The sequence below is a fragment of the Urocitellus parryii genome, chromosome 8, assembly GCF_045843805.1.
Source record: "Urocitellus parryii isolate mUroPar1 chromosome 8, mUroPar1.hap1, whole genome shotgun sequence".
Lineage (NCBI taxonomy): Eukaryota > Metazoa > Chordata > Mammalia > Rodentia > Sciuridae > Urocitellus > Urocitellus parryii.
The window spans coordinates 64,583,228-64,595,761 of NC_135538.1; the positions used below are offsets into that span (position 1 = coordinate 64,583,228).

Genomic DNA, 12,534 nt, shown 5'->3' on the forward strand with positions numbered 1-12,534 from the left:
ATTATAATATTTAGCAAAATATTTCATATTTTAAGATTGCATCTTAATTTCCCAAAATGATTAAAGAGATGATCAGTGTAAAAAGAACAATCAAATCATAAACATATTATAGAGTACTACAAAAATATGAAAAAGAATGTTTATAAATGATAGTGAAGAATAAATTATTTTTTCAGTGCACATAATTAGGTATATACAGGATAATTTAAAACCAAATGGAATGATAGCTAATGCTGAGGCTCTTAAAAATCTTCATCAAAATATACATGTTACCCGAGAGAAAGTGATAAAAATAAGTTGTGACATGAAAACAGTGGTGTTTTTCTTCGTATCCTCAAATTTTGGATGATATCTCATCAAAGTATTTTACTAAATGTGCAGATGATGGAAAAACTTTAATTCCAAAACCATTTCTCTAAATTGCCAACGGACTTGTATTCTTGATGCCTTTTTACATGATCACAAGCCAAGCATGCATGTGATTCCCAAAACCGTGGAAGATTTACAGTGAAATCTTTCCTCCAGTTAAAGTAACTAAGGTATAACTTATTGTTTTTGTCGACTTCCTTCAGATACTTGGCTAGCTCACTGGGAGAGTTATAATCTTCCACATGAATGAACGAATCCGCTGGAATATAATTCTCATAGTTTTCCCTAGATGGTCCCAGAACAACAGGTACAGAGCCAGCCAAAAAAGCATTGTAGAGCTTTTCTGTGATGTAATCTTTATGGATTGAGTTTTCAAAAGAGAGATAAAATTTACAAGTAGAGATGGTAGGAATCAAATTTTTATCATTCACATATTCTCCAAATGCTTGCCCATAGGTGTGGATTTCAATACTTTTGCTTAGCTCATTGTAATACTTGACCCTGGCATGTTCAGGGTTCCAGTTACTTACAACCCAGCACACCAACTTCTCTTTGCTTGGCACTTCAAACACGAAGGGGTTTGTGCTCACCGTCAAGAAGCCATAAGGCACTTGGATATCTGAGTCACGGCGGTAGGTTAGAGTCAGGTTGAACAGATGCTCAATACCACTCTTCTGGGGAGTATGAGTTGGTGATTCCAAATTCATCCAAATCCATTTCTGGAAGGGCGGTCTGGCCTGCTGAGGTAAATTAGTCAGATCCCAACTGATGTCTCGGTGATGTATCAGGACTGCGTGAGATTTGTTGTACAGTGAACGGTCTGTTGTGAGATGACATCCTTGGATATTGAACATTGCTTGGCAGGATGTAAGGTCAAAGGTTTGCCCAAATGGCCACACCCACACCAGAATAGTAGTTTCATTAAAATAATCAGTTTTGGTGGAGAAGAAATTTTTCATTTTTAGCACTGAGCTGGCTGACTCCATTGGGCTGAAAATCCAGCTGTTGGTGGGCTTGATGTAAATAAGCAGACATGCCATGAAGCAGCCCAAGATAATGCAGACAATTAAAAATGGGCGGAGAATTCCTTTGGATGTTGATGTCATAATTTTTTCTGGGGAACAGAGAAAGGAAGGGTTAGTGTAAGGATAAAAGAGATACTTATAATAGTGAGAAAAAAGAGAAAGAGATGGTACATTATAAAATAAACAATCACAAAATAAACTGTTTTTCCTTTTCAGTGTTATCAAACCATTCAGAAAAAAAAAAAAAAAAAAAGCTTTCACTCAAGCAAAGAAACTGATTTTAATCAAAAGTTTTCCAGAAACTCCTCTCTACAAATAATGAGTCAGAATTTGTTCTAAATTTATCTGGATATTTTCAAACCAAGTTACATTTTTCTTTAGTGTCATCCATACCAGTTCTATTTTTACTTCCTTGTAGAAAACTGGAACAATATAGACTGTCCTCACTAAAGCCGTGACAAAATTTTTTTTAATATGTTGATACTCCATCATATTTGTGAACATTTGTAATTTGATATAGTCACCTGTTTGCTAGCATATTTAGACTATAACTTTTTAGTTCAGATGAAATTCAACAGAAAACTGAACTTTTAAAAAGAGAAAGTATGATGATGATGATGGTGATTATTTTTGCCTATGCAAGTTTATCTTTGCTGTTTACAAATGTATTAGAACAGTAATGTGATTTTACCTGGCAACTCTTGACTTGACATCTTATTTTTTAACCTTGTAATACCTTCATTATTTTTATCTTAGAAAAGCTTCTTTTGTTTTTATTTATATAGTTTTCTTACAATATTATATGTATTAATAATTCTGTAAAGGATCCTGAATCTACCAGGTTGTAATAACTAAATGCTCTACTGGCTTTAGAATAGCAATTTCTTTTATGTAGTATCAAGGTATTTAAAATGTTTTCTTTGTGTGGGATATTCAAGATAGTGGATTAGAAGAGGCCTGCATTTCTAGTTGATCCGTGGCTTAGGATTTATGCATGAAGAGTACTCCCACAGTCAGGTAGATGAAAGGGAATTCAGAAACTCCTAGAGTCCCAGAAATTCAGATGCATTGAACAAAGGGCTAGAAAGTGTAAAGCTGGTGGTGGCAGTGGCAGCAGCACTGGTTCAGTGCAAAGGGGAGAGAGAAACACAATGCACAAATTTGACAGAAAAACAACTATAGAACAGAAAAGCAAACTGAACTTAGCTGAACCAAATGTTGTACAATGAGCTAGTCTTGAACATCTGAAAAATGCTCTGTGTTTCTCAACTGGCCAATGAAGTGGAGGCTGGGAGCCATTTTGAATAGGCCACATTGTGGCTTTTGCTGATGCAGGAGCCCATGGCATCATAGCAAATATTGTCATACTGTCCCAACAAGTGCCCATTGGGTGACCTAGGGTGTATATAGTGGATTAAAACAGACACAGAGAAAATTGTACCCCAGGAATTCAAATCAGAGATACAGAAGGGAGTGCAACTTGCTTTCCCTTTGAGTCTGGTGGCTCACACTATCAGATGATGAGGGTCAGGAAGTCAACAGGTGAGTGTGATTACACTTAGGATTGAGCCTGGAAAGGGCAACACAGGTAGCAGGTGGAGTATGTGAGACCCCTGCAGGGTTGTCTCTCCTGCTCTACTAGTAACTTCCTGAGAGGCCCCTAAGAAGCAGGTATTGAATTGCCCTAGAAATGGGTATTTACCTGGATCTAGGGATGTGGTAATCTAATCTCTTCAGAGCAGACACCACCCAATGAAACTCCTAAGGCCTGATTAGAGCTAAGCCCAGATACTAGACCTTCCCATTTAGAACTCTATAGCAGTCCAATTCTGGAAGCACACAGATATGTTCTGTCTGGACAAAATTTCAATTGACATTATTGCCCATTTCCTCCTACCTTACTGTGGTTGCAGATCATTCCAACTGGCAACTCGGTGGGCAACACAAAAAGAAGGATTTAACAACTCCTACCTTTTGCTCTCTCTAGAATACACAGCCCAAGAAGGACAGTCTTGTATAGGCAGTGAGCATCCATCCTTGTTGACAGCTTGGACCACCTCAGAAAAGACAATTCTTTCATTTGTGTTTAAGAATTTCTTTTCCTCCTCCTCCTCCATTTCCTCCTTCCTCTTCTTTGTATTCTTGCTGTGCTGTTGGTTCACTGCTATACATATATGAATATACTTATTTCCTTTTTTCTTATTCATCATGTTTTAAACATGTATTGTTTTTCTTTGTTTTGTCTTTTGAAGGTTATGTTTTTTTGTTTGTTTGTTTACTTGTTTCCCTCTCTTCCCCTTTTTTCCTCCAACAGCCAGATTCTATTGTTTGTTCTTTCTCTATTTTGTTTTCTTTTTTTCTCCCTCTATATAGCTATCACTGACTACATCTCTTCTGCTTTATTTCTGTTCACATTTTGAATATTCTAAATTTCTTTTTCTTCTAGTCACATTTTCTTTTAACAAACTGTATTTTTTGCCATCTTTTAAAACTATTTAATCAAACATAATTGCTGCCCCACTATTGATATTATTGTAATTATTATTACAGTGGATGACAAAGTTGACACCTGCTATTTACTTTTATCCAGTACATGACTATTTATTGTTGTTGCTGTTTGTAATTTTTGACCCCACCATTTTTGTTTTTGAGATAATTAGTCTTGTAGTTGTTGAAGTAGGCACCAGGTGTTTACTTTAATGCTGAATGTTGTTCACTACTCTTCTTGCTGTTGTTTGCTTTCCCTTTTTATGTGAAGTGCTGGGAATTAACTGAGACACTGCAAATCACAGGGTACAGATTCCGATGCTGAGTTACTCCAAAACCCAGAAAGGGACAGTCACCTTGCTCATACACAAACTAGTCATGTTCACACTTTAGTGACACTAATGATATTAAAGGGGCAGTAACCCCTAACCAATGTCCAGGCCCCAAGTAGAAATAGTTAGGGGACCCTCAATCCTACTCATGGGCATCCACTCCAACAACAAAACCAGAATTTAGAAAAGACCATGGTTACCACATCTACAAGGGGCCTTAATCTAGAGTTCTCATATGACTCTTTAAAATATACAGATTTCTTAAGTGACAAAAAGCAATCATAAAATTGTACCAAACATACTCTGCTGTATACAACACAATTGCCAGATCAACAAGAAGTACTCCACTTTTGTGAGACCTACAGGGAAAGTTGGATCTCAATCTTTGACACAATACACATGGTCAAACTACACTGAGCATCAACAAAGAACAACAAAAGAACTATACTACAAAACTTTATAGGACAAATTAAGAAAAGTACAGATCAATATCCCTGATGTACCAGAAGCAAAAATCCTCAATAAAATATTAGAAAGTTATAAACAACAATATATTAAGGAAATTATACAATATAACCAAGTTGGTTTTTATTCCAGGGTAATAAGGATGGATAAGAAAATCAATAAATGTAATTCATCACATAAATATAATTAAGGACAAAAATCACTCATCTCAATAGATACAGAGAAACCTTTCGATGAAATTCAGCACTCACTAATGATAAAAAAAAAAACTAAATAAAGTAGGGATACAAAGAATTTACCTAAATAATAAAGGCTTTATATAACAAACCCCAAACTAACATAATAGTGAATGAGGAAAACCTTAAAACACACATTTAAAACTCTGGAATTAGATTTGATTCAATATATAACTAGCAATTCTAGCCAGAGAAATTAGGCAAGAAAAGAAATAAAAGAGACAAAAATAGGGAAGGGAGAGCTAGAATCATTACTATTTGCAGATTATCTGATCCTATGCTTAGAAGATACAAAAAAGCTCCACCAGAATTTTGCTAGAGCTAATAAAAAAATTCAGCAATGTAACAGGTTACAAATCAATAGCTTACTTATATAATTATAATGAAGCTGTTGAGAATGAAATAAGGAAAACAATGCAATTTACACAAGCCTGTAAAAAAAAAATCTAGGCATAAATCTAACCAAGGAGGAGAAAGACCTCTACAATGAAAGCTATAAAACACCAAAGAAAGAAATTGAATTAGACATAAGAAGATAGAAGGAACTCTTATGTTCATGGAATAGACATAAGTAATATTATTAAAATGATCACATTACCAAAAGCAATGCAGTTCCCATGAAACTACCAATGACATTCGTCACAGAACTAGGGGGAAAAAAGTTCTAAAATTCACTTGAATGGGCATAAAAAATGATCCTCAGCCAAAAAAGCAATGAGGGAACCATTGTAATAACTGGCTTCACTTTTTCTATGGAGCTATAGTAATTAAATTTGCATGGTATTGGTATGCAGTCCAATGGAACAGAATAGAAGAAAACTATGTAGAAAAAAGAAAAAGCAAAACACAGAGGCAGAACCACTCAGATACAGTCATTTGATCCTTGAAAAATGTGCTAAAAATATATGCTGGCAAAAAGACAGCCCTTTTAACAAATGATGCTGGGAAAACTGGTTATTCATATGTAGATGAATAAGCCTAGATACTTACATCTTACCCTACCAAAATCAAATCAAAATGGATTAACTACCAGAAAATAGACCATAAAGTTTATAGCTCCTGGAAGAAAATTTAGGGTCAATACTCCACCGTAAATACTCAGGCAATGTCTTCCTTAATAGGACTCCCAAAGCTCAGGAAAAAATATTAAAAATTAATGAATAATATGGCATCAAATTAAAATCATTCTGAAAAGCAAAGGGAATAATTGAGATTGTGAAGAGAGAAACTACAAATGGGAAAAAAAGTCTTTGGTATCTACTCTTCTGACAGAATTAATATCTACAGTATATAAAGAACTCAAAAAACTTGCCATTAAATCCTAAAGAACCCAATTAATAAATGGGCAAATGAATGAAACAAGCACTTCTCAAAAGAAAAATCAAAATGGCCAACAAATATATGTTCAATAACTTTGGCAATTAAGAAAATGAAAATCAAATCTACACTAAGATTACATCCCACTCCGGTTGAGAATGACAGCAATCAAGAGTGCAGACAATAACAAAATCTAGAAAGGATGTGGAGAAAAAGTAAGAATTTTACATTCTTGATACAACTGTAAATTAGTACAATTACCTTAAAAATCTTTATGGCGATTCCTCAAAAGTCTAAGAATGGAACTACTGTATGATGTAGCTATGCCAGAAGTCATAACTTGATATTTATTAAAAAGAAAGAAAGTCAGCATATTATAGCAGTAAATGCATGCCCATTTTTATAACAGCCCGATTCAGAATAATCAAACAATAGAACCAGACTAGGTACCCATCAATAGAAAAATGGAGAGAGAAAATGTGGTATATATACACAATTGAGTCTTTTATTCAGCCATAAAGAAGAATGAAACTATGCAATTTTCAGGAAAATGGAAGTAACTTGAGAATATTATGTTAAGTGAAATAGCCAAACTCAAAAATTTCTGTCAAGGGTTGTGTGTTTTCTTTCATAGATAGAAGCTATGCAGGAAAAGAAAAAGCAAGGTATGGGGGAATCTATGAAAATTAAAGGGAGATCAGTAGAGGAAAAGGACCAAGAGAGGTAAGGAAGGTAAGGAAATGGAAAATACTGGGAAATGATATTAACAAATTATATGGTTTTATCAAGTAGAGGTATGAATGTTTAACAGTGAATCCCAGTAACACATATACTTCTAAGAAATACAGGAAAACAAAACAAAACAAAACAATCCCCCCATTTTTCCCAATACAATGATATTACTTACATAAGAAAAAAATAAATGGATTCTCAAAGGATGAAAATATGAAGAATAATTATTTTAATTATTTTTTTAGTTTTAGCTGGGCACAATACCTTTATTTTATTTATTTTTATGTGGTGCTGAGGATCGAACCCAGGGCCTCACACGTACAAGGTGAGCACTGTACCATTGAGCAACAAACCCAGACCTCATGGAGAATAATTTGATCTTGTGAATTTTAGCAGATAGAGGTTAGAGAATTAGGTAGAGTCCTTCTAAAAAAATGTCTTCAAGGTTTTCCTCCTTTTATATTATTCCTCTTTATGAATATGGACACATACATATGATATGTAATATATTTGCAAAATATAGATTTTAATGGATTTCTTATTGACCCTCTGAAAATCATATTATTCTCCTTAACAAAACAATATAGTCTGTTAATTTCAAATTCATTAAAGTACCTCAAAATATTGATCACAACTAGCATAGAAATTTTGAAAATCATATATATATTTTGCCATGTCACTTTTCTTAAAGCTTTTGATATTCTCCAAGTAGTAAAACTTGGTTTTGTGAGTCCAAAGATTCTGGACATTGCATTCTAGAGTACAGCTAGAACTGAAATATTGGAATGGAAAGACTAGCTTACTGTCAAAGTTAGCTTCAGTCCTGCAGTCAATAAGAGAAAAGGAAAAAAAAAAGGTATGTTTTAAATATGTTCAGGAATTAGTACTTAACCCTTTAAATACAGAGAAAATCAGGAAAGACTTATCAAATAAATCTTATTTAGATCAAAGTGGCATTGCAATTACTGCATGTTGAACTTCATGATATATTATTAAAACAGTATCTGTAAGAAAATTTATAAGTTTATACAGTTTTGAGGAAATTAATTAATTGGTTAACTCAAAGAGCTAGACAAAAGAACAATGGTAAAAGCTAAAGAAATAAGAAGGAAACATTGAGATAAGGAAAGAAACCATTGAAGTTGAGGATAAAGATTTGATGTAATTACGGATAATAAAGAAAGAAAAAGGACATTCAATTTAAATATTAAAAGGCCAAATCACTAATTTAACAAACCAAAATAAGAAAAGACTATCTTGAATAATTTTGTTAATAAGTTTGAAAGACCTGATTAAATAAATAGTTGTAATTTTGCATCAGTGGAAAAATACCAGCATTGCTACAAGAGAAAACCAAAAATTTCCATTAAAGAAATGATACCTAAAGATGTGGGATTTATGAATGACAACTAAAACAAAAATTACAGCAGAAAATTCTGCAGGATGACATCTGACATCAATTCAATGACTTGGGAATATTACCTAACTTTTAAAAACAAATTTTTTTAGAAGATAGAAAAGTAAAATAAGAAGCTTAACTCATGAAGTCAATTATAATTGTGTAATCAAAATAAGATACAGGAGGCCAGTTGTGGTGGCACACACCTGTAATCCCAGAGATTTAGGAGGCTGAGGTAGGAGGATCATGATTTCAAACAAAAGTGAGGTGCTAAGCAATTCAGTGAGACCCTGTATCTAAATAAAATACAAAATTGGGCTTGGGATGTGGCTCAGTGGTCAAGAGTTCAATCCCTAGTAACCCCCCTCCAAAAAAAAAAAAAGATAGAGAAGGTCTTTTTAAAAAGTCAATTTTAAGCTACACGTATGGCACCTGTTTATAATCCCAGCAACTCAGTAGACTAAGGCAGAAGTATTGTAATTTGGAGGTCAGCCTGAGAGACTGTCTCAAAAAAAAGTATATATATATATATATATATATATATATATATATATATATATATGCTATGAATGTAGCTCAGTGGAAGAGTGTCCTTTGGTTCTATTGTAAGCACTGCAAATACATACATATATACATGAATAGTCAATTTCACTTGCAAATACAGACACAGAAATACAAGAAATTTATCAATAAAAAGTATTGAAAGTGTATCAAGATGCAGTTCAACAGGAGGTTTATGGTAGTTAAATTTGATCCTTCTTCATAAATTTAAGTAGTTGAACAATTTCTCATTTTTACAGAAACTTGTAAAACTAGTGGAAGGATCTTTTTATTCTCTCAATATTAACATTTAATATACATGAATTTACTTCCCATTGCAGTGTTTTTATGCTATGAGACTGAAGTCTAATGTTTTCTAGAAATGCTCTGATTGGAAGTTTCCTTAAACCCTTATTGAATTGAACTGCAATGACAACCATCAAAGTAATAGCATGGCTTAAAATTATCATTTCATTTAAACTGTATGTATGATAAAATTAAAACAGATTTGCCAAACACTATGCTAAATTATTTTAAAATTTGATCCTTAAAAATCTATCTAAATAAATGATGTTTCAATTCAATGCAATCAGACTACAAACAGCAATAACGACCATCTAACAAATGCTTACTCTCAATCGGGTCTTGTGCCAAACATTTTGCACACATAATTTTTTCATCCTCATACAGCTACTATGAAGAAGGTTTTTTTTTAATCAATTCTTTACAGATGAGGGAATTGGGTGTCAGAGATATAAATGACTAGGTTAACCATTAGATTATGCTTTCTCTTGCCTTGTACAATTTTCTTTAAACAAATAATACAAACATTAATAATCCATTCACATTTGGCACCTTGAGTTTTGTTGTCTTGATTTCCCTGGTCTCTACTCTTTGCTCTATAATTAAGGACTATTAATTCATGAGCTCAATTTAGGCCAATTTTTCTTAGCCAGATTGATACATGACACTTCTGTTGGACTTTGAGAACTTATATTTATCTCTCTCTCTCTCTCTCTCTCTCTTTCTCACCCACCCTTCCACCTCATACACCCAGTGTATATCTATTAATTTATATTATATTCCCATCTTATAATAAATAAACTGAAGCCCAAAAGTTTTAAGTAAACTGTCCAAGATTACACAGCTAGTAAGTGGTAGAGCACACTTTCAATTTCCTGTAATTTGACTCCTGAGTCTGGGCACTTGATGACTATTTTTTTTTTAATGTTGTATCTGCATGTCTTTTCTTTTTTTTTTTTTAATTTCAGTTGTTCATAGACCTTTATTTATTTTTTTTTTAAATTTATTTACATGTGGTGCTGGGAATCAAACCCAGTGCCTCACAGCTGCCAGGCAAGTGTGCTACTGCTGAGTCACAGCCACAGCCTTTGATGACTATTTTTTATGATCCCTAATTTCACAGACTTTAGCCAGAGAATGTAATTATCTCAGTAATAACAGAATTTCAGCTCCATGAGAGACTTTGCTTCCTTCACTGCTGTATCTTTACCATTAAAATATAGTAGGTGCTTAATATATGCTGTATATGTTGTAAGGATGAGTGGGTAAGTTACTGTCTCAACTATGTGCAAAATACAGATAGGTAACTATATATACCAAAAAACGAACCAAATCTGAATGAATAAATGTGTACTTACTTATCTTCTCTGGGAATTTAACATATATTCCTCTGTAGGGAATAACTGCCTTTGAAATTGAGATATAGGTATTCCTACCAGCAAATGAACAAAATATCCTCCTTTATCTCATTGTCATGTCTCAAAGTTGACATTTATCCTTTATGTGTTTATGTGTTAGTTCCATAACTTTTTTTTATCTTTTTTATTTAAATGAGGGAGAATTGGTCAGCAAGCAGAAAACAATTTTATTTCTACTAGGCTTTCTTCTTTTTTTTTCCCAGTTTTTATAATTCCTGGGTCTTTTGTATTACTGGTTTACTCTTTACACCCTCCTCCCTCAATTTTTCACTGCTGTTGGGGTCAATTACTCAGCAAGAGGACAATTACTCAGTAACCTCTATTTATACAGAAATTGTCAGCAAAGTGTGTCTCCTAAAGCCAAAATGACATTCTCTTGACAGGAATCTTTCCATCTGTTCCTCATAACTAAAATCTAGTTAGATACTCAGCAGATCTCCAATTGTTAATCAAATCACTCTATTTTTAAAACATCCGTAGTAGTATTCCTGTAGCACTCAGTAGAGGCAGCAACAAACTTACAACATAAAGCAAATTGTAGCAGTAAACATGATAATTAAAACTTTTTCAAGTATTTTTAATAGTTTTGGGTATTATGAGAGAATATAAAGGCTTTAGCATTAAAAAATAAGAGAATATTTGGTAAAAAAAAATGTTGCCTGATAAGGCTTGGTATGGAAATTATTCAGTTTTCCATTAAGGAAATATTTCCATTCTTTAAAGATGCTCTAGAATATTAGAACACTTGAACTAAAAAAAAAGGTTAGAGTTGTGATTCTCAAACCATTACCTATACCAAGGTATTTGGGAGAGAAATGTGAAACTAAGGAGAATAGTAGACATCTTTGAGGAGTAGTAATTCTTTTTTAAGTGGTTATGTGTTTCTTTTCTTTTTTTTCCCACAGAGGAGTTTAATCCTATTTAAATGGAAATAAACAGAAGTATACTATATAAAAGAATTTAATACTTGCCTAAAACCAATATAGAACCAGCCTATTAGAGCTGTAACTTGCTGCTTTGAGACATTATCCCTGTTGGTGCTACTATTTATGTTTCAACCCACCTCCCCTCTCATTCTAGTAGTGATATGGAATTGTGAAAGATTTCCCCTTACATCTTTAGAACCTCTCAGGTTAATGTATTTGAAAATCAATGGTAGTGTATTTACTCTCTATTTCTTTGTGTGGGTGCATGATCACACCATTTCTGGTAAGATGCTTTATCCATAGTAAAAATATGTGAAAGAAATTGGTAGGGTCAACTCATACTAACTCCAAGTACTATAAATAAATCATTAATAAATTCATAGGTGGACTAAAGTCAAAAACAGTTTAAAAAATGGATGGCCAGCCAGGTGCAGTGGCACACAGCTGTAATCGCAGTGGCTCGGGAGGCTGAGTCAGGGGGATTGTGGAGTTCAATGCCAGCTTCAGCAACAGTGGGATGCTAAGCAACTCAGTGAGACCCTCTCTCTAAATAAAATTCAAAATAAGGCTGGGAATGTGGTTCAGTGGTTGTGTGCCCCTGAGTTCAATCCCCAATACCCCTCCCCCCCAAAAATAAGAATGGCCACATAATACCACACTTTAACATTTTTTTTTTTTAAATAAAAACCTGTGAAGTGCTTCGGATAGTGTCTGAACAACAGTAAGCACTGTGTGTTTGCTGTTGTGCTGTTATTCCCCTTTAAAGAACCAACAACAGAGTTCTTAGGTGATTCTCTTATGATAATAGTTGTCTTCAGCTTTCTATGCAAACTATCATCATTTTGGGGGCTGGGGATGTGGCTCAAGTGGTAGCGAGCTTGCCTGGCATGCGTGTGGCCCGGGGTTCGATCCTCAGCACCAAATACAAACAAAGATGTTGTGTCCGCCGATAACTGAAAAATAAATATTAAAAAATTCTCTCTCT

The 12,534-nt window shown here is 33.8% G+C and overlaps 1 protein-coding gene across 1 annotated transcript; it reads right to left on the bottom strand.

The window, feature by feature from the left end:
* Window positions 1-395: 395 nt before the first annotated feature.
* Window positions 396-1,475, bottom strand: Fut9 (fucosyltransferase 9). The gene has a single exon (XM_026392769.2). It carries the CDS (start codon window positions 1,473-1,475, stop codon window positions 396-398), a length of 1,080 nt encoding a protein of 359 aa, XP_026248554.1.
* Between the last annotated feature and the right edge of the window lie 11,059 nt (window positions 1,476-12,534).

Bases quoted from the DNA above. Each gene is read 5' to 3' on its own strand.
- Fut9 (XM_026392769.2), bottom strand. From the start codon at position 1,475: ATGACATCAACATCCAAAGGAATTCTCCGCCCATTTTTAATTGTCTGC.